Genomic DNA, 21,977 nt, shown 5'->3' with positions numbered 1-21,977 from the left:
GTAGACCCACACCTAAGCTCCCTGCCTGTCACATCTACCATGGTGGCCCCACACCCACGCACCCTTGTATGTGTGCATCTTGGCTGGTGCCCACTGCCCCGGGGGAACTGAGCCACATGCTGAGGCTGGGACAGCAGCCACAGGTCAGGCTCAGGGCCCACAAGGCCACGTACCAGAACCTCTGGCTCTTGGGATGTGGGTGGTAACCCAGGCATTGGGTGCATGGGCCGGCTTACCTGTAAACTGGGTGGCTCTGGGTCTTCCCAAAAAAGTAGTTTGGGACCCAAGGAGTGGGCATGCGCAGCTATAGGGGCTTGGGCAGTGTGTGGGCTGAGGTGTGGTGGTGGGGGGCAGTGACCCCTCACTCAGGTGTGGGGGCTGGTGGCACGGGGACACGCAATGTTGCTGCCCCCCCAGCCCTGCTGTGTCCCCTCCGCAGGGGCATCCGTTTCCTCCAGATACTGCGGATGTTGCATGTGGACCGACAGGGAGGCACCTGGAGGCTGCTGGGCTCTGTGGTCTTCATCCATCGCCAGGTGGGTGGTGCAGGTGCAAGTGGGCCCAGGGCCCTGCCCAGCAGACCAGCTCGGGGGCGGGGGCAGGTGCATTGGCAGGGCCTGTGATCCCAGGACGACATGCCCACAGCCTGCCCATGTTCCTGTGAACTGGGGACAGGCACGGCTGGGCCCGCTGTGGAGGTCCCCAGGGCTGAGCCACACCGGGCTGGGGCTGCCCCTGCCCCGGACCACATGATTGCAAGGGTACGCTGTTCCCATCCTTCGGGGTCTGGGAAGCCCTGGGTTCTGTGCCACAGAAAGGGACAGAGCCGTGCGCCCAACGGAGCCTGCGTAGGCTCAGAGGCGTGGTCCGTGGGGCCCCAGGCCCACCCCCAGCCCATTTTGGTGTGTGATCTCAGCATGCAGATCTCACTGGGGTTGGTGCAGATCATTCTGGAATTCGCCGGCTAGGGGTGGCGGGAGATGTTTCTGCAGACGCCCCTGGCTGGTCACTATGCGACCACCGACCTGGGGCTCAGTGTTGGCACTGCCCTCCCAGGAGCTGATCACCACCCTGTACATCGGCTTCCTGGGCCTCATCTTCTCCTCCTACTTCGTGTACCTGGCAGAGAAGGACGCCGTGAACGACTCAGGCCAGGTGGAGTTCGGCAGCTACGCAGACGCACTGTGGTGGGGGGTGGTAAGTCGCCTTCCTGGGTGGGGCCTGTGTGGGTGGGGCTTTGGGGCGGAGCCATGCAGAGGGGGCTTGTGGAGGAGGGGCCATGTGTAGGGGGCCTTGGGGATGGAGCTGTGTGGGCCAGGGCAGAGACCCCAGGGACAAGTTGGGGCTCTGCGTTCCCAAGATTTCAAACCTCACTCATGGGACTCCTTGTCTGAAACTCAAAACACTTGCGGATCCCATGGAAGTTGAGGGCGCAGGACTCCTGTGCAGTGCTGGACTCGTCTGGGGTCATCGCTTGCTCTGGGTTCATGGCCCTTATGCCTCGAGCGTGGGTGTCACCCGGGAAGTGCAGTGGAGCCGCTGGGTGGTGGAGGACTTGGCTGAGACCTGCTGGCTGCAGGCCCTGTGTGAGCCTGGATCTGCATGGAGCGGGGAGAGGGGGAAGAAGGTGTCTCCACACTCCTGTGGGGACATGGGGTGACTGGGAGGCCCGCCCAGGGGTCAGCAGGAATGGAGAGTGGCCTCCCACCAGGTTACCTGGCCTCTAGGCTGTGGGCAGGCAGGAGTGGTCAGCTCTGGAACTCCCTTGGGTCCCAGTGGCTGAAGGGTGTCCATTTGGGGGCCAGCTGGGTGAGCTGACCTTGGGAGCATTATGCTGCTGGAGTCCCCCCAAGGGTTGTGGACAAGCCCAGGAGGCAGCAGGGACCAGAGAGGCCCACCATGCCATGGGCAGCCACCTGGCCTAGGAGGCCCTGAGGGGGAACCCCATACCTTGTGCCCTTCAGGGCCGAGAAGACAGGGGTAGGGGAGGGAGGGCTCTGGGACTTGAAGGGGTGGCATGCAGTGGCCAGTTGTGTCAGGCTCCTGTCCTGCCACAGTGAGTGCTGTGTGAGCTCTTGGGAGGGGGCAGGGAGCTGCCCCGGGCCCCCGTTACGACTGGGTCCCCCCACGAGGCAAGGCACGCAGCAGGACTTTGATGTTGGCTGAGTCAGCGTGTTTTCTGGAAGCTTCCGCCGTGCCTGACGGTTCAGGGAAGGCGGGGACATGCTGACACAGCCCAAGTGAGGGCAGGGCCTGTGCAAGGCCTCTGGCTGCCTGCCTGGAGGCCCGGGTTCCTGAAGGCCCCAGGGCAGCAGGTCTAAGCTAGTCTGGGCACGAGGGGGACCCCCAAGGACATAGAAGGGCCTCTGTGTGTGTGTGCGTGTGTGTGTGTGTGTGTGTGTGTGGTGGGGTGTGGGCATGCTGTGCCCAGGGCCCAAAGACTGCCTTTGGGGCAAGGTGAGCCTGAGTGGCCACGAGGCGGCGGCAGCAGGCGCGTGGGTGACCGCCTGCAGCGTGCTGAGAGGTGGGGCCAGCCCTGGCACGGCCTGCTGGAGCTGCGGGCAGCAGACTGCTCCCGGCCCCCAGGCCCCCCAGCCCACGGCAGAACGGCGCTCCGCTCGCCACACCTGTGCAAACATCCGTCCGCTGGCCGGGAACACGGCCCCTTTGTGCCCGGCTTGGCACCGGTGCCCTGGCCCCTGCCATCAGCTGCAGCCTGGGCCTTGATCACTGTGCAGCCCCGCTTGGCCATTGTTCCCAGTGGTCTCTGTGCCCCGGCTGCCCTAGGGCCCCTCGACTGAGGCGGGGGCTCAGGAGCAATGGTTCCTATGCATGGGGAGGCTGCCCCTTGAGCTGCCAGCAGCGTGAGGTGTGGGCTCTGTTCCTGGTGCTTCTCAGACAAATGGGACTGGAGAAAAGGCAAGATGGGACAGCCCAGCCAGGGCTGGGGTCAGCCTGCCTCTGACCGTGCCCCCGGCCTGGCCTGGTTTGTGGGGTAGGAGGCTGCTGAGTGGTCGGGGGACCTGGAACACCTCAGCTTCTCACAGCCGCTTGGTTGGGCCCCTTCTCCACGGCCCTAAGAACCTTGGGGCAAGGGGAGGGGCACGGGAGTGCCATGCCGGGGCCCCCCCGGGATGTCCCCACTTCGGGGCTGCCCAGGCAAGGGCGGGTGTGGCCCCTGCCCTGCCTGGCCAGCTGCCAGTGTCGGGTGCAGATGAAGCAGGTGACAGCCCCGGGCTGCAGGCAGGCGGGTGGGCCCATTTCCTGTGTCTGCCCAGACCGAGGCCCGCACACCCCGGGGGGCTTACAGGGCCTTCATTCATGGCAGCCTGGGCTGCATGTGGGGCGTCAGCCGGGGAGGCTCGGGACGGGTCTGGCCTGATCCCCTTCGGCTCCTGGTGGTCCTGGAGGTTCCTTGGCTGCTGGCCGCGCCATCTCGTCTGGGCCTGCACCCATCTGTGCCCTTACAGGCCGCCAGGCATTGTGCTGGGAGCTGTCTGGGTGTCTTGGGCAGTCCTCGCTCCCGCCTCATGGTCACATCTTCAAAGAACTCCTTTCTTCCCCTCTGTCATTCAAAGATTTATTTATGTATCTGAAACTCAGAGAAAGAATGTCCTATTGACTTTCACTCCAGTTGGCTACAGTGGCCAGGGCTGGGCTGGCTGAAGCAAGGAGCCAGGACGCTGGGCACAAGGGCTCCAGCACTTAGGCCATCTTGCCTGTGTTCCCAAGCCAACGGCAGAAGGTGGATGTGCAGCGGAGGAAGCCGGCATCTGTCTGGGACATCGACAAGGCTGCAGCGAGCAGTACTCCAGGAGCCAGTGGGCGGCACTCCCCTGTGTTCCCCAGGCCGGGACGGGGCTCAGTTTCCCCAGCTGGCCAGCGGGCATGCCGGCTCAGGGCCTGGGCTTCCCTCCGCCTGCCCCCAGCTTGGGTCCCCCGAGTGTGGCGCCCGGCCCGGCTGCCCAGACGGTGGGGGAGGACCCGAGGCTTTCTTCCCCTCGCTCTTAGAACAAAATGCATTTGTTTGTGTTAGTGTGAGAGCAGGCAGACACGGGCTGCTCTGTGGGGCGCCTGGGGGTCTCGGCCGGAGGCTGCTGCGCTGTTTACCCCTCTGCACCTAAATTTAGAACGGAGGGTGGAGGAGCTGGTCCCCCAAGCCCTGGAATCTGACCACTCTTCATTCCTCACCTGGAGGGTCCAGGAACGCCGGCCTCAAAGGGAGGCGGTGCTGCCGTGGCCTCTCTTGAGCCCCTTGGAGCTGCGGACCCCACGCAGGGCCTCCTGGAAGCTGGGGAGGCCGAGGCTGCTGACCCCACAGGAGCCATGAGGGTTCCACCAGGCGGGACCCTCGGGCCGACACCACCCAGAGGACCCCTGGCTGGGGGGACAGGAAGCTGGGGAAGCAGGAAGTGGGCGTCAGGAGTTTGGGGGACCAGATGAGGGTTCAAGTCGTCCATCCACAGCACTTGCCAGCTGTGTGGCCCTGGGCACAGTCCCTGACATCTCGGGGTTGAGGTGGGGAGACATGGCAGCCTGGATCTCCAGGCACGACTGGAGCTGGGGCTGTGGACCAGCCCTGGCCTCCTGTGGAGCTCAGCCCAGCCATTGTGAAGGGGGTCCGGCACCAGCGTGAACCCCTGCGTGCCCCACACGGGGCAGGCAGCGCTGCCCCAGGAAATGACCGCTTCTCCCTCCCTCCCTCCCTCCCCCCTTCTCTCCCTCCCTCCCTCCCTCTCTCTATGATGTGAGCTAACATACCAGTGCATGTTGTCTGAGCTAGAGGTTAGTGGGATCCCCGAGCACTACCCCAGGCCCAGGGGACTCAGCACGCCCCACACCTGTGTCAGGCCTGGCCCTGCCTCTGGCTCCGAGGGAGGCAAGGCTGTCAGGCCGCAGTGACCACCCTCGCTGTTGCAGGGCTCTGTGTGGGGCCGTCAGCCTTGTGTCTGTCAAGGTCTACCACTATTTTAATAAAACATTTCGAAAAGCTTCTGTATTTATTAAAATAATAGTAGACCCAATATATTGACGTAAAAAGTAGCTTGATTAAAAATTACAGTGTTTTCCAAAATGTGAGCATGTCACTGATGGGAAAAAAAAGTCTTACCATGAACTGGCAAGATGCGGTTCAGGCACGCGGCTGCCCCCACACCTCCCTAGCCTCTGCATGCATAGAGTGCAGGGGAACGGGGGAGTTCTGCATATTAGGGGACCAATCCCATGCTGCCTCCACCCCCAGAGATCACAGGAACCCCAAGGACCCCAGCAGCCATCACCTGGTGTCCTCCCCAGCAGGCTGGGGTGAGGCTTCTGACACTGTGTGGGCTGCTGCCTTTGCCCTGGCTCAGCATGCCGGGCCTTGGGGCGGGGGCAGTGCCTCACAGATGTCGGGCCTTGGGGCGGGGGCAGTGCCTCACAGATGCAATAGGGCTCCCATGCCTCCTGCCGTCTGCCTTGCCTGTGGCCCCTGAGAGCGTGTGGCTCATGTGTGTACATGTGCCACCTTAGTGTGTGAGGCCGCTGTGTGACTCAGGATGTGCAGGCGTGCAGGTCTCTGTCTGCTAAGATGTGTGTGAGTGTGCACCCCACACAGTCAGGCAGCTCCCTGAAGGGCCTGGCGATAGGCAGCTTCCGCTACGTGTGTGTGTGTGTCGGGGGTGGGGGGCATGTAGCTTGGGAACAGTGACACCGCAGGGAAAGGTTCCATGTGGCTAGGTCCCCAGAACACCAGCCCCCTAGTGTGCCTGGACCCAGCTAGGCCTGCCCGGGCCTGCCAGAGGTAGCTGTCTGATGGCTCCCCAGGGTGGCATGCCCAGGGCAGGGTGGCCAGAGAGAGAGGCAGGCTCCAGCCAGGGTGGCCCTAGGCTGGGACGCCCGTGTCCGGGGGTGCCTGGAGAGCCCCCAAGGTGGCCCGCCTGGCACTGCCTGGGTGGGCAGGATGTCGAGCTCGGACCCAGCTGGTGCGGGGGTGGCTGCGAGCTCTCAGGGTCCCCGTGGTGTCCCGGACAGACGGCTCCCCTGCGGAGAAGAAGGCTGGAGCTGCATCTTGTTCCCGCCAAGCAAAGGGAAAGCAAAACATCTGGATGGCTGGGTGGCGGAGGAAGTGGCACGTCATCTCAGCCTCTCTGCGGACTCAGCCTCCTGTCTCCCGGGGGCTGGCCCGCAACGATCCCGGTGGCCGTGGCTCCCCAGGAGCTGCAAGCCTGGCTTACAGACTGTGTGCCCTGGTGCCTGGGTAACGAGCTGCTCCAGCCTGCCCGAGGGCTGTGTCTCGCCTATGGTGGCCACAGTCAGGAACCACAGCTATTGTACCAACCTGAGGAGGTGGCCGTACCGGTTTTTGGGGTCTGCTGGCTGGGGTGGCTGGCATGAGTGGGGCTGGAGCCCTCTTGCAAGGGCCTGACCACGCCCCGCTCCGTCACAGGTCACTGTCACCACCATTGGCTACGGAGACAAGGTACCCCAGACGTGGATCGGCAAGACCATCGCCTCCTGCTTCTCCGTCTTTGCAATCTCCTTCTTCGCACTGCCAGCGGTAGGTGACAGGGGAGAGGGGGCTGTGTCCCCTCTCACCACCCCGACTGGCGGCTGGGGCCAGCAGCAGGTCCCTCCACAAGAGTACATGCAAGATCACCCACATTCCAGAAGGGACCACACCCTAGAGCCCAGTCAGGCCTACATGGGCCTGGGCGCCACTGCCCTTTGCCAATCCCAGGCTCTGGCCAAGCAGGCAGGAGGCACATGGCAAGGGGTGCAGGACTGCTTATTGGGTCCCAAGATGGGAAGCCCCCCAAAGCAGCTGTAATCACTGCATTGGAGGCACAGTGGTCCCGGAGCGGCCTGGGAGCGCTTTGTGCTGGGTTCAGCCTGGAAACATGGCCTGTGAGATGGGCGTTTCCAGCTCACTGTGTGTGTGTGTGTGTGTCTATATCATATGCTCACATGTATGAGGAATCTTGCAGAGTTTCAGAGACCGTGTGCTGCCTTACTAGCTCTTGGCACCTGCCCTGCGTGGTGCACCCCTGGGGGCAGCATGACACTGAGTTTGAACATGTGCAGTTGCAGAACTTGCCAATGGGGCCTGGTGTTATGGCACACCAGGTAAGAGCTGCTGCCGTCCCACGGGTCGCCAGCTTGGCTGCCCCAGTTATTCCAGGAGAAGCCACACAGCATGGCCTGTGGATTCGGACCAGTGCACCCACATGGGAGTCCTGGATGAAGTTCCTGGCCCAGACCTGGCCCAGACCTGGCCCTTGTGGCCATCTGTGGAGGGAGCCAGTGCGTGGAAAACCTTTCTCTCACCCTTGCTCTGTCTGTGACTTTCAGAATCTTGTTTGTTTGTTTGTTTGTTTGTGGGTAATGGAGTTAAATGAAATCTGTCTTGGGGTAAGTGTCGGAGGAGTCCATGGAAAACGTGCTAGGTGAACATCTCCCTGTGGGTTTAAATAACCCTTCACTCCAAGTGAACTCCAGTCCATGTTCACGAATGCCCTGTGTGTTCCATGTCCGTGCACATGTGTCTGCACACGGAGGCATGTGTGTCTGTTACACAGGCATCTGTGGCGTGTGTGTGCAGCTCCTCCCCAGGTGCAAGGCACGTCCCGTCAGCCACCCCCAGCCTGGGTGCAGGCAGGTGGCCAAACTCCTGCAGCCCCTGGGGGTGGGTCAGAGACTCAAGATCCTCTAGCCTGGCAGCTGACTGGGTGCATGGCAGCAGACGAGCCTGGCGGCTGACTGGGTGACCTGAGTGGCCACATGGCACCCTGGTATGGCCCCAGCCAGTGGCCTGTGGGGGTGTGGCTCCCTGCTGTGGCCACTGCCGGTGGCCCATGGGAATGTGACCCTGGCCAGTGGCCCGTGGAGATGTGGTGCCCTAATGTGGCCCTGGCCAGTAGCCTGTGGGGACGTGGCTCTGGCTGGTGGCCTGTGGGGACGTGGTGCCCTGCTGTGGCTCTGACCAGTGGCCTGTGGGGACGTGGTGCCCTGATGTGGCCCTGGCCGGTGGCCCATGGGAATGTGGCCCTGGCCAGTGGCCCGTGGGGACGTGGCACCCTGCTGTGGCCCAGGCCGGTGGCCCATGCGGACGTAGCCTTGTGTGCTCTCTCCAGGGCATCCTTGGCTCCGGGTTCGCCCTCAAGGTCCAGCAGAAGCAGAGACAGAAGCACTTCAACCGGCAGATCCCGGCAGCCGCCTCCCTCATCCAGGTGATGCCCGTGCCCACCGGCTGGTTGGCTCAGCTCCCGTCCACCTGCCACCAGGCTGCCCGGCCCTGCTAGTGGGTGGGAGTGGGGGCTACTGTATGTGCCACAGCCACAGTCACATCTACAGGTGGCCCTGAGATGCCCGGGCTTCCCCGAAAGCCATACAGCTAAGCCTGGGGAGGGCTGCTCCTCCGGGCAGCCTAGCTCTCCTCAGGCTTGGTGCTGTCTGCTGAGCAGTAGCCAGACACAGGCCCCTTCCCTCACGTCCCAGGCTCATAGCCAGGTGGGTCATGCTGTCCCTGGGGTCTCTGCCGCTGACTCCACATAGGCCCAGTCAGGTGGGGTGAGCTTGGCCTGTACCCTGCCACACCCGACAGAGGTCAGCCCTGTCATGACCAAGAGCCTGGGAACTGAGCTGGAGGGGGCTGGCAAGGGTTCCCTGGTAACCACCAACCCTCTGTCCGGTTGAAGACGGCATGGAGGTGCTACGCCACTGAGAACCCCGACTCGGCTACCTGGAAGATCTACGTTCGGAAGTCTGCCCGAGGCCACACTCTGCTCTCTCCCAGCCCCAAGCCCAAGAAGTCTGTCATGGTAACCACTCCTAAGTCCGCGGGAGGGCTGAGGCTGTAGCAGAGTTCACTCAGCCTTCATGCTGGGGTGCCAGGGACATTCCCAGGTGTGTGGCTATGTGGTGCTACTGGCCATGACAGGCTCTGTGTAGGCTGGGGTGGGTATCTGCTGGGTCATGGGGGGTGGCCCTGTGGTGCTGGGCCTTGCCTGCTGGGCTGGGCAGTGGATGGGAGCTGCCACGGGCTCAGGTCGGGGCTGCAGAGCATGGAATGGGACAGCTGCCCAGGTGCCCAGCGGGCCTCAGCGGCCACAGTGGGACAGCAGGTGTAGTGCTGGGTGCACCCTGGCCTTTCCCTAGGTCTGCTGCCACTGCAGCCTCTCCCTAGCTAGCCCAGGCTTCTGACCCTCTGCTGTGCACAGTGCTCACTGCCAACTGCCTGTGATGGCGGTGGGCTTCCAGCTCCTTTGTGGAGTCCCTGCAGGCCCCAACACAGTAGGGCAGCACTAATCCACTGCGCCCAGGGCCCAAGGAGGGCCTGGAGAGATGCCCTGAACTGCCAGCCTGCTGCCCACAGGTCCAGGAAGGGCCCCTTCACTGCCCAGGTCTCACAATGGCCAAGGTAAGGTGAAGCCAGACAAAGCTGGGCGCTGACAGCTCGGGCCAGGTGGCCCCTGGGCCTGGCAGGCGCCCAGCTCCTGGCACACCACCTGCGGCCTCCTGGGGTCTGTGTTTGCTAAGAGCTGGCCTTGGGCCAGCTGGGAGCTTGGTGCAGGTGCCTCCACATGGGACACGGCTATCCCCACTGCTGGGCTGAGTGCCTGTCCCTGCTGGCTGGGGTTTCTAGGTCAAGAAGAAGAAGTTCAAGTTGGACAAGGATAACGGGGTGAGTCCTGGCGAGAGGACGATGCCGGTCCCCCACATCACGTGTGAGCCCCCTGAGGAGCGCAGACCCGACCACTTCTCCACCGACAGCTACGACAGCTCTGGTGAGAGATCTGGGGACACTGACTGGGCCATGGTATCTCCCAGCGCGCAGCCACAGCCTTCCAGCAAGCCTGAGTGAGCTGATGGGTCTCGGCCCTGAGGCTCATGGGCCACAAGTGGCCTCCTGTCTGGGCTGGGGTGACATCGGGGCCTGTCCCCTGCCTGGGAGACTCCGAAGTCTACAGTGTTGGCCCAGGGCACGTGGCTCGGTCCCGGTGCTCACCTTGTACCACCGCTTCTCAGAGGCCAGACAAGCCACACTCACGCTGTGCTCCTGCTTTGTGGCTGTGCCTTGGTGCCTGGCACCTGGAGATTCCCCCTGTCTGGGTCTGGGGGTGGTTCTGGCAGTGGAGGACAACCCACACTTCAGCAGCCACGCTTGACCTGTCCATGGAGCCCTGCTGGAAGCAGGACCACACCGTCACAACTCGTGTCCCGCCTCCCAGGCGCAGCCAGGCCACTCCTGCAGGCCGGGTCAGAGTGTCAGGGGAGACCAGAGGCTGGGTCCTGGGCCTGGCCCCAGAAAAGGCCGAGGGTGTGCCCCAGACTCCTCAGAAGCCCTGCTGGCCATGACACATGACTCACATGGCCATGGTGAGGCTAAAGAGAGGCTGCTGCCCCCAGGGGTGTGCCCAGTGCTTGCTCTGCACCCCCCACTGGCGAGGCACTGAGTTCTCTCCCATGTCTTCTGTGGCCAAAAAGTGGCTCACGAATGGACTATCCTTGGGCAGGCGGCTGGGGACTGCCCTGCCCTCCAGGTGACCTCTGGAAGCCTCCACCAGGTCCTCAGCCACCTCCTCTTTGCTATGTCCTGTAGATGCCCTGTCCTTACACCTGGACTTTCCACCCAGCCCTCATCCTGATGGGCCCTCTGTCCCCCTCCTGACACCCACCGCCAAGTGGCCATGCCCCCTGTGACGCCCAAGGAAGAGGGAGTCATGACGTCAGCACAGCTGCCCAGGGTCCTCCCCCGGGTCTGGGGTGAGGTGACCCCTGCTGGGCTTCAGGCTGCCTGGCTGCAATCCTGCCTTTACTTGGGACACACTCGCCACCACAGCAGGGATGGCGGAAGGCAGCTTGGGTTTTTGTCCAGACAACACACCAACGTGTTCCCATTACTGACCTGTGTTAGGGCTGGGATGCTGAAGTGGCCTCACTGACTCATCCTCCGTGGGAGACCAGGGCTGTCTGGGGAAGCAGCGTGCATCAGAGTCCTGCAGGTGGACCCTGCCTGGGTCACATGGTCGTTCATGGTTGGGCATGTCTCAGCTGACTTCCAATTCGAAAGGCCAAAACAGTCAGGAATAACACACAGGGAGCAAACCCATGGTTAGACATGGGGTGCCACTCCAGCGTGGATGGAGCTGGTAGCATGCTGTAAGACTGCTTAGGGGGACCCCCTGCCACCAGCAGCACGTACCACAGGGTGGCCCAGGACGCTCAGTGGTAGGCTCACTCAGCAGGCTGCAGCGTGCCCTCAGCCCTCAGAGGGGCTTAGGGGATGGCAGCACCCCCTCTGACCACAGCAAATGGGGGTCAGAGTCACATGGCCGAAGGTACCTGTGCCCGGTGCTCAAACGTGCAGGGCCACTGTGTGTGCAGGGCTGTAGGCACAGCACACTGAGCAGGCCTTCAGGAGAGGTGGGCCGCCGCCTCTGCTCCCGGTGAGGAGCAGTGGACCAGTGACATGCCAAGGAAATAGGGCACGGCTGGCAAGGGGAAACTTCAAAACAAGTGAAGAGGACTCACAGGGCCTGGCACAACAGCCCTGTGGACAAATCCTTACCATGTAAGCACCAGGATCCCACATCGGCGCCGGTTCTGATCCCGGCAGCTCCCCTTCCCATGCAGCTCCCTGCCTGTGGCCTGGGAGAGCAGTCGGGGACGGCCCAAAGCCTTAACACTCTGTACCTACATGGGAAACTAAGAGGAAGCTCCTGGTGCCTGGCTTCAGATCAGTTCAGCTCTGGCCATTGAGGCCATTGGGAGTGAGCCAGAGGATGGAAGAGCTTTCTGTCCTTCCTTCTCTCTATGTATTTCTGCCTTTCCAATAAAAATAAATAACTTCTAGAAAAAGTTTAAAATTACTCATGATTATAGCATAAATCATAGTTTAAGCTTTTACAAAATAAAATTAAAGTCAGACAGCGATGTTTTCAGATGAAGAAAGTGCTCCTGGGAATAAATGAAGACAAGGAAGAAGAGCCACGCTCGCCACGTCAGGAGCCAGGTGTGGCCTCAGCACAGGCTGCAGACACCACCGTGGCCACGGAGTCTTCCGGAGTGTTCCACTGCATTCCCGATGATTCAATTCAATGACTCCGATGAAACTGCCACACACCTTGGGAGAGCTGAGCTGCATGAGGCGCGGCTGGTCCAGCAGCTGGCTGCCTGCAGTCCAGGCTGTGTTATGAGGAGTGACGTGGGGAGCAGAGCTAACTGGAGCCTGACAAAGCGGAAAGAGAGCGGCCTCCAAGCGCGAGGCCGTCGCCGTGCTGGGATGGCGAGGTGGACAGTGCTCAAGGAAGCTTTTCCAGAACACTAGCAGGGAGCAGCCGGGATGCCGGCATCGTGGGTGGAGTATCAGCCTGGCGTTTCCCATGGTGCTGCCCCCGCCCCCGGTGTTTTTGAAAAGGACAGCTTGGGATTCAGGAACACGGCAGCTCTTTGATGTTTAAAAGTTCACTGATCTATGTACTGTGCTAGCACCTGACAAGGCCACATCATTGTCCCGGGTGACTCAGGAGAGTGACACAAGGCAGCAGCCACTTGCTGTAAACTCCCTCAGTAATGGAAAGTAGAAGGAGCTCTATTAGGACTGGTGTATGATGCAGTGGGCACTGCAGTGGGCACTGCAGTGGGCACAGCCACCGCCTGCAACTCCAGCAGCCAAAATGGCGCCAGTTCAAGTTTCAGCTGCTGCACGTGCCATCCAGCTGCCTGCTATGTGCCCAGAAGAGCAACAGGGGCTACCCGAGAGTGCGGCTCCTATACCACACGGGAGACGCAGAGCTCCGGCCTGGCTCAGCCCTGGCTGCTGAGCCCTTTGAGGAGTGAGCCAGTGGACGGAAGGTCGATGCCCCGACTGACACAGATGATGGAGAGTTAGGTGCTGCAAGCAAGTTGCTGCAAGACAAACTGGGAAGTCCTTGCCGATCGAGAAGGTGAGCAGACTGCTCAGACACCCACACGAGGAGAGAAGCAGCCGACCTTGTGTCTACCGGTGGGCAGCCTGATCGCTTATGTCTGCTGCAGCGACAGGCTGTGCTGATCGCTGGTGGAGGCTGTCAGACACGGGACGCGACAGGGACTATCCACGTCAGGGGAACTGCAGCAGGTGCCCAGCTTGGCAGACAGAACTCGTCTCGACATCTGGTCTCCTGGCTGCGCAGAGCCCAGCCTGCGGTTGGCCTGGGGCACCCCAGACAGCTTGAAAGAAGCCTGCTTGCCCAGGTGCAACCTCAGCATGAAGACAGGAAGGGGCAAACCAGAAATGGGGGCAGGACGCTTGCAGGGTCAGCCAGTAAGACATGTGTCTGTCCAGAACACCTGGGGGATGCTGAAACCTGGGGGGTGAGAACAAGCCACGGAATGGTCGGACGGTCCCAGCAGATGTTCTGCAAGATGGGTGCCGCGTGTCCGGACCACGTGTGACACCAAGCACCATCACTGTGCTGTCCACCCTGAATGAGGGGTGGTTGTCCCACAGGGCAGGCCGCTGCTTGGGACACCCCACTCCGAGTCAGCAAGCCTGGCTCCAAGCAGTGTGTGTCCCATCAGCCACAGGAGAGATCTGAGCTGAGGTGCTGGGGGAACGCACCAGTGGACAGGAGACCGCTGTGCGAGTGTCAGCCTGCCGTTCAAATAAGTCAGTGAGCCACTGTTTTCAAGAGATTCCACACCACGCCCACGGGGCTCAGGCAGCCTGGTGCTGGACCTGGGATGGCTGTGGAACAAAGCAAGACAGAATGAGGCTGGATGACCATCTGGGCCTGATCTGTGTTTTATAGGGCATCATTAATCTCTTCCTAGTCTGTTTCATGATAATTTGTTCTGAATTAGTTTATTTATCGCTATTTAATGTTCTCCAGGGTTTCAGTTGTGGGGCCACTCGGTAGCCAAGAGGTAACATGTGCTGACTATGTCTCCTGTTGGTCAGGTTTCGTAATTTGGCCCCACTCCTGTAAAGCAAGTCCTGATGAGACGTGTCTGTCCTGTTGTACTTCTTGTGCACTTACTGTCGGAAGATCATCTCTGTTTTCTGTTTCATCAGTTTAGACGTTTTATATCTATTATTTCCCTCTCCTGAGTCACTTTATTTTGTTTTCCTTTTTACATAATTAAGAGTAATCGCTTATTTATCTAAAATCTTCCTACTGAAAGGCATAAATTTTCCTCTGATTGTAGCTTTAGCTGTGACACATACATCTGAGGGTGAAATATGTTCGTTTTCATTTTTTCTTGAGTTTTTATTTTTCTCTTTCGGAGTGCTTTTAAGAAATGTTTTCTTAGTTTTAAGCAGTAAATTTTTATCACTGTTATTTATTTCAAATTTAATAGACTTACAATGAAAGGATGTAGCTTACAACATCTCCATTCTTTTACATGAAGATATTATCTGTGCCCACATACTGAAAAAAATTTAAATTCATTATAAAAGTTCCACAGACCCAAGCACATAATATATGTTCTCCCTAGGCTGGTTGCACACAGGACGTGAGCTCTGCTCGCCTGTGGACGCACACAGGGCTGGTTACATTCACACAGCATGTGAGCTTTGCTTGCCTGTGGACACACACAGGGCTGGTTACACACAGCACATGAGCTCTGCTCGCCTGTGGGGACACACAGGGCTGGTTACACACAGGACGTGAGCTCTGCTCGCCTGTGGACGCACACAGGGCTGGTTACACACAGGACGTGAGCTCTGCTCGCCTGTGGACGCACACAGGGCTGGTTACATTCACACAGCATGTGAGCTCTGCTCGCCTGTGGACACACACAGGGCTGGTTGCACACAAGACGTGAGCTCTGCTCGCCTGTGGACGCACACAGGGCTGGTTACATTCACACAGCATGTGAGCTTTGCTTGCCTGTGGACACACACAGGGCTGGTTACACTCACACAGGATGTGAGCTCTGCTCGCCTGTGGACACACACAGGGCTGGTTACACACAGCATGTGAGCTCTGCTCGCCTGTGGACACACACAGGGCTGGTTACACACAGCACGTGAGCTCTGCTCGCCTGTGGACACACACAGGGCTCTTTGCTCTCAGGGATGTCTGCTTTGTTCAACTGTAAACTCACAGGGCCAGCTGTCTGCTCTCACGGACACTCAAACACTCTTCAGCCGTTCATCCTTCTTCATTCTCAGCTACGTGCCGGCCAACCCTGAGACGGGGAAAGCAGATCTTTTTACGTCACTGGGAGTCAAGGGCCCATTCATGGCACAGTTTGGAGGTGAACTTGTTAGCAGCCTGCATGGGTAATTCACTCCTGTGTGACCCTGGGCCTCATCTTCCCCTCCTGTGTTGAGCACACTCGCACGGAGCTCAGTGTCTCCCACCAGCCAGTCCCAGATGCCAGCCACTCCTCCACTGGGCTTTCTGCGTTGCCTTCTTACCGCAGTGTGTCTGGGAGAAGCGTTTCCAGGTGTCCTTTTGTCCCTCTATTTGGCTCCTCAACGTGTTAACAGTGTTCATGATCCAATGTTGATTCTCTAGCATTTTCCCTCATGCTCACAGACATACAATGAAGTAGAATACACAGGACATACAGGAGGATTATGGTGTCTCCAAATGCAGGGCTTCCCGGTTTTGTACCTGTCCCTCCTAATGGCTGTCTAACCTTGCCACTTCTCTAACTTGGCTTTGCTATGGCTCCATTGCACTCACTGCAACCTCATTTTGTTTCTGCTGGTATCTATGTCCTGGCTCTGTTTGTTGCCCGAGAGCCATGTTTCAACCCCAAAGTTGGACCCACTTGCTAGGAACTTCTCTTGAACCCACGTGCCTGTGTAGAGATGGCCACATGCCGCACACAGTGGGAATACAGTGGCACGGCTGGCGATGCGGTGGTGTCCCCCAGCTCTGAGGGCTACCAAGCCAGGACCAGGGAAGCTCTGGTGGTCTCTGTCCTGGACAAGACCACTGCTGCGTTTCCTGTGTCGATTCCTCTGCGCCTGGACCTTGGTCTCTCCTGGGCGTCTGTTTCCTCCTATTGGTAGGATGTGGGCTGCAGTGCAGCTGACACTGGAATTCCCGAGGATTCCCACCCTGGAGATTAAGGAGCACTTGGCCCCCCTGGTAGTGAGGCACAGTAGTGAGGCACCCCTGGTGCCATGAGCTGGGCCCATTGAATTTGCAGATCCTGTGTGAACACACACAGGTCCCGTGAACACACAGATTCTGGGGACACAGCTCCTGTTTGCACACATTTTGTTCCCTTCTCTCAAAGGGTCCACTTGTAGGGTAACCTTTTGTACAGCTGTGTATCATCCCCAGGGCAATTGTACCCTGACCACTGTACCCACGCCTTGCTGTCCCCTCACTGGCAGATCCCGCCACTCTGCCAGTGCAGAGTTTATGCTTTGTATTCATGCCATGAACATTCTGTGTTGAATATTGTAACTTTGTGGTAAGTTTGAAAAGTAGGGAAATGGATGTTAGTTTTTTCCTCAAGATTGTGCTATCCAGATTCTTTCTAACTTTCCATATGAATATTTTTGAAGATTTGTTGTTGCTTGAAAGGTAGAGTTAGAGACAGGAGAGACAGGGAGCAGAGTCTGCTGTGTGCTGACTCACTCCCAATTGCTGCTCTGAGGTACTCCAAAACCAAGAACTGCTTCTGAATCGCCCACGTGGGTGCAGGGGCTGAAGGACTTGCTCCATCCTCTGCTGCTTTCCCAGGAGCATGGGAAGTAGAGCAGCCAGACACAAGCCTGTGCCCGTACAGGGTGCCAGTGCTGCAGGAGGAGCCTGGCATGCTCCACCACAGTGCTGTGCCCTTCATGTAAATATGACACATCAGATTACCATCTTCCCAGGAAGGCAGACTAGCCTTTACAAGGCTTGTGTTGAATTTATAGTTTGAATCGGTTTCACCAACCTGACAGTGGTAGGTCAAGTGCATTTAGATCAATTTCAGCAATGTTTTGTTGTCAGTCAAGTATGCTGGTGCCCTCATTTTGTTTATTTATTTATTTTTAAAGATTTATTTTATTTTTATTACAAAGTCAGATATACAGAGAGGAGGAGAGACAGAGAGGAAGATCTTCCATCCGATGATTCACTCCCCAAGTGATCACAACAGCTGGTGCTGCACCGGTCCGAAGCCAGGACCCAGGAACCTCTTCCAGGTCTCCCACGTGGGTGCAGGGTCCCAATGCATTGGGCCGTCCTCGACTGCTTTCCCAGGCCACAAGCAGGGAGCTGAATGGGAAGTGGAGCTGCCAGGATTAGAACCGGCGCACATATGGGATCCCGGGGTGTTCAAGGTGAGGACTTTAGCCACTAGGCCAAGGTGCTGGGCCCTGTTGCCCTCATTTTGTTAAATGTATTTCTAAGTGTTCTTTTTTTTTGTGTGTGGACATACACACATACTATTTAAACCATTTTAAGTGTTTGTGACATTAGCTATACATATTATGCTTTATTTTTAAATTCATAAATGAGATATTTTTGTTTATTTTCATATTATTTGAAAGGGAGAGAGATTGAGAGATCTTCCATCCGCTGCTTCACTTTCCAGATGACTGCCACCGCCAGGGCTGGGCCAGGTTGCAGCCAGGAGCCCTGGTCGGGACCTCTCCCCTGGCTCCTGGCATGAGTATTGGCAGGAAGCTGGATTAGAAGCAGAACAACCAAGACTCAAGCCTGGTACATCTCCGTGTAGGACACCAGTGTTGTCCGCAGTGACGGCTGCTGTGTCTAATGTGTGCCTGTTTTCTTCATGTTCTGTGCAGCCTGCCTATCAGAACTGGAAACAAAATCGGCACACTTTGATCCTGCTCCCTCTTGTGCTCTTGTGGCGCAGCTGATGTAGTTGCTGTGGCTGCCTTTTGTGGACCCCTGAGGGCCATACATCTGGACAGTCGTGTCATCTGCAGTCACAGACCTGGCTTCCCTCTGTCCTCCCAAGTTCCCTTGTTCTTTCCTTCCTGGACCATCCTGGATAGATCCTGTGGCACAGCATCAGGGACCACTGGGGAGCCATCATCCTGTCCCTGAGCTGCTCCTGAAGGCAAAGATTTGGCTCATTACATGTGAGGTGTGTGGCTTTTAATGGATGCTGCTGCCTGCTAGGGACGGGTCCCCTTGCTGGTCACATGGTGTTGAGTGCTATGGGTGAGGCTGCCCCTTCCATGGGTGGGTGCTGGGTCTCCTGTCCCATTGCCATTACTGTAGGATGGGGTCTCTGCTCTCCATCTGGCCTCCCAAAACACGGGTAGGGAGGTGGTGTGTCTGAGGGTGTTTAGGCCATGGCAGTGGGGCCCTCATGAATGACACGCAAGAACTCCTGGAACTCCCTGCACCCCACCAGGCAGCCATGTGTGCTAGGAAGCCGCCCCCCACTACATGCTGACTCCGCCCCCAGAACTTCTGCTCAGTTCTCTGACGTAAGTCGCCTACCGGGAATTTACTGTCTCATCTATCCTCTCCTCGTGAGATTCTTGGGGCCTAGGACGCTTGGTGACCTTGTGCTGTGTGGGGGGGTATGGAGGGTCCCACGCCCTCCCCTTGCATGCCCCCATTTCTGAGGAGAAGTCAGGGCCCTGGGGGGCCCAGGGGATTGGCATGTCTGCAGTGGGCCCCCACCTGTCACCCAGCAGCAGGAGGCAGGCTCAGCAGCCAGCTCTTCCTGTTTGGTGGAACAGGGCGTGGAATGAAGACAGTGGCAATGTGGCGTTGAACATGACAGTTGTTGAAGCTGCCATGTGGGTGTGCTCTGTCTCCCATTGGTTCTCTCAGCTTGCCTTTTGTGCATTTGAGGGTTTTGTTCTTAACGCAATGTGATTTGGGTTTCCTCATCATTTTTGTTGATGATTTTTGTTTCTTCCTGTTGACTTGGCCTTTCCCATGTACGATCTGCCTCGTTGTCTCTTGTTTGATAGCTGGTTTTGTTGTGGCTTTCACAGAGTCCTCCACTTCCTCACACATCCTACCATGCTCAGCCTGGCTGGATCGCGGTGGGTCCCACAGAGATGGCCTGCTGCGGGGCTGTGTGAGCTGCTCTGAAGGACATGTACCTTGGATTTCTTCGCTCAGGATGTCATTGCTGATGTGGGAGGACCACGTCCACCACACTGCCCTCCACTTGCTGTCTGTCTCCAGTCTCTCCATCCTCTCCCCCTCCCTTTCTGCCTTCTGGGGTGAAGGTGGACTACTCTGAGTCCTGTGGTTCTTTTCCCTGTTTTTATTGATTTGCACTTGCTTGAAAGAGCCACAGAGAGTGAAAAGGAGAGCTTGCCCCTGCTGGTTCACCTTCCAGATGCCCACAGCAGCCAGGGCTGGGCCAGACTGAAGTCAAGCGTCCATCCCTCAGCCCAGGAGTGCCATGCAGGGTGACAGGGCCCAGCACCTGGTCCTTCTGCCGCAGCCTCCAGGGATGCGTTAGCAGCAAGAAGGACCAACAGTCCAATAGCAGTGTCTGAGCCAGGATCTCAGCCTGGGATTCACAGATCCAAACTGATTCTTGAACTGCTGCGCCGCATGCCTGTCCTTCTTTCCCTCATTTTTATAGTGATTTTCTTAGTACTGTAGTCAGGTTAATTGTTTCTCCCAGCATTTTCTGCCCCTTTCTTCGCTCCTTCTGTGGACACTCGGTTGCACGGATTGTGCCACAGCTCCTTACACGCCAAGGTGGGACTGCACAGGCCTCTGCTGGCAAGTCCATCCTTCCTGACACTCCTTGGGTCCCTCACGCCGAGTGAGCCTGAGTGCACGTGCATGGCCTCTGGGTCATTCATTTTCTGGCTTCAGGTTCCCACCAGCTGCACCTGGAGGTCTAGACTCTGCTCATTGTTCATGGCAACCCAACAAATTCTTTTTCTTGTTTTTTTTTTTTTTTTTTTTTTTGTCTAATGTATTTATTTGTATTGGAAAGGCAGATTTACTGAGAGGAGACACAAAGATCTTCCAACCAATGTTACACTCCCCAAATGGCCACAGCAGCCAGAGCCAAGCTAACCTGAAGCCAGGAACCAGAGTTCCTGGGTCTCCCACGCGGTATAAGATTCCAAGCACTTGGGCCAAGCTCTGCTAGTTTCCCAGGCCATAAGCAGAGAGCTGGATTGAAAGTGGAGCAACTCGGGGTGGGTGGGAAACCGGGTGGGGCTTCTCCCTCAATATCCCCCTTTATCTCAGATACATGATGGAAACAATATGGACATAATAGTATTACCCACTTCCCTATCCCCCTGAACCTTTTTTTTTCTTTTTCTTTCTTTAACTGTAATTAACTATGTAAAGATTGTCAACAACAACACAATAAAATAGATTATAAAAAAAAAAAAGTGGAGCAGCTGGGATTCAAACTGGCGCCCTTAAGGGCTGCTGACACTACAGAGACAGAATTAGCCAGCTGAACCATTGTGCCATTCCAGCCCCTACCCCAGCTGCAGGTTTGATGGATTGTTTGTCTCTGGTGAACCCCGTCCGTCGTTCTGGTTCCGGACGCTTGGCCGACTGAGGCTGGCCGTGGGCGCCCATCAGAGCTGACTTCTGCTTACAACTCCCATTCTTGTCCCAAGGTCGCACTTGTCTTCTTGCATTTGCTTCAGATAGATCCTCCCCATCCTGCACTGTGAGCACTTGGGGCACTCTGCCAAGATGAGGGTGATGGTGCCATCCTGCACTATGGGAGCTTGGGGTGCTCAGTGTTCTTACTGAGACAAGGGTGACAGTGGCCACTTGGTCCTTGGTTTCCTCGTCTCGGCTTCACCAGCCCAGTCCTTCTGCCCGTGTTCCACAGTCTCTATTCAGTTGTTTCTTTTCATTTTTGTATTTGATTTTTAAGGTCATCTTCACTGGCATGGCCCTGGATCAATGTTACCTGGGGACAGACCAAGGGGGTCGGAGGCTGTCTCAGTGGCCTGAGCCAACAGTCTCTCCTTTCTTTTTTGTTTGTTTGTTTATTTATTTTATTGGAAAGGTGGATATACAGAGAGGAGGAGAGACAGAGAGGAAGATCTTCCGTCCACTGATTCACTCCCCAAGTGGCCACGATGGCCAGTGCTGAGTCAGTCTGAAGCCAGGAGCCAGCCATCTCTTCCGGGTCTCCCACGTGGGTGCAGGGTCCCAAGGCTTTGGGCCATGCTCGACTGCTGTCCCAGGCCACAAGCGGGGAGCTGGATGGGAAACAGGGCTGCCGGGATTAGAACCAGTGCCCATATGGGATCCCAGCGCATGCAAGGTGAGGCCCTTAACCACTACGCTATTGCGCCGGGCCCCGTCTCCCCTTTCTTAGAGGGTATCTGCGTGTGGCTGGGGATGGGCATTCCACGACAAGGCCCTTCAAGCCCTGTTCTCTGCATACCCTCTGCTCACAGAGGGCCTTGCCATCAGCCAGGTGGGAGTGGAAAAAGAAGAGGTGAATGAAGGGGAGACTGATATCTCTGGAGAACAAGTGTCATGTCCATGTCTGAATGCAAGCTTATGCAATGGTACGGCCCGGCCAGCCCTGGGCCCCGGGTGGCCATGCCAAGGGCCTCCCTGTCAGCCCTGGGCCCCGGGTGGCCGTGCCAAGGGCCTTCCCCCGTCAGCCCTGGCCCTGGGTGGCCGTGCGAAGGGCCTCCCCCGTCAGCCCTGGGCCCTGGGTGGCCGTGCTGAGGGCCTCCCCCGTCAGCCCTGGGCCCTGGGTGGCCATGCTGAGGCCCCTGTAGCAGAGCAGTTGCAGTCGCTCCCTGCTCACTGCCATGTGAGAGGCTGACAGTCTCACCAGGCTTTACCCCTTTGACCATTAACCCGGTCCACTGTCCCACAAGTGACCCATGACTCACTAATTTTCTATTTCGAGTCCCCAGAGCATTAGCATATTGCCCAAAGCCAAGACATAGAAAAGGGTCTCCTAAGAGACTTGTCCTTCCCTCCCCAAACCTTCTGTCCTCAGCCACTCTGTCGCCTGCAGGTAGCCAGGGTTAGCTAGTTGATGTATGTATGATGTGTATGTGTGTATATATGAGGGTGTATGTGTTAGTATGTTTATATATGTGT

General features: G+C 57.9%; 2 protein-coding genes across 5 annotated transcripts in view; both read left to right on the top strand.

Annotated features, from left to right (window-relative positions):
* Window positions 1-4,912, top strand: part of MRPL23 (mitochondrial ribosomal protein L23) — a 262,071-nt gene extending 257,159 nt beyond the window's left edge. Inside the window, exon 6 of the mRNA XM_058662676.1 lies at window positions 4,903-4,912. The gene's annotated coding sequence lies outside the window, so the exon portion shown is untranslated. The remainder of the gene's footprint in view (window positions 1-4,902) is intronic.
* Window positions 1-21,977, top strand: part of KCNQ1 (potassium voltage-gated channel subfamily Q member 1) — a 190,694-nt gene that overhangs the window by 45,716 nt on the left and 123,001 nt on the right. For 3 of the 4 annotated variants that reach the window (XM_058662661.1, XM_058662659.1, XM_004599258.2), the window contains 6 exons: window positions 440-536; window positions 1,057-1,197; window positions 6,428-6,538; window positions 8,112-8,207; window positions 8,676-8,798; window positions 9,623-9,764. In XM_058662661.1, the coding sequence (XP_058518644.1) occupies window positions 440-536; window positions 1,057-1,197; window positions 6,428-6,538; window positions 8,112-8,207; window positions 8,676-8,798; window positions 9,623-9,764 (710 nt within the window). The remainder of the gene's footprint in view (window positions 1-439; window positions 537-1,056; window positions 1,198-6,427; window positions 6,539-8,111; window positions 8,208-8,675; window positions 8,799-9,622; window positions 9,765-21,977) is intronic. The other variant, XM_058662660.1, reaches the window with a different exon arrangement.

The sequence above is a fragment of the Ochotona princeps genome, chromosome 4 (assembly GCF_030435755.1).
Source record: "Ochotona princeps isolate mOchPri1 chromosome 4, mOchPri1.hap1, whole genome shotgun sequence".
NCBI lineage: Eukaryota > Metazoa > Chordata > Mammalia > Lagomorpha > Ochotonidae > Ochotona > Ochotona princeps.
The sequence above is the reverse complement of the archived record's forward strand: the minus strand, read 5'-3'. Positions and strand labels throughout refer to the sequence as shown.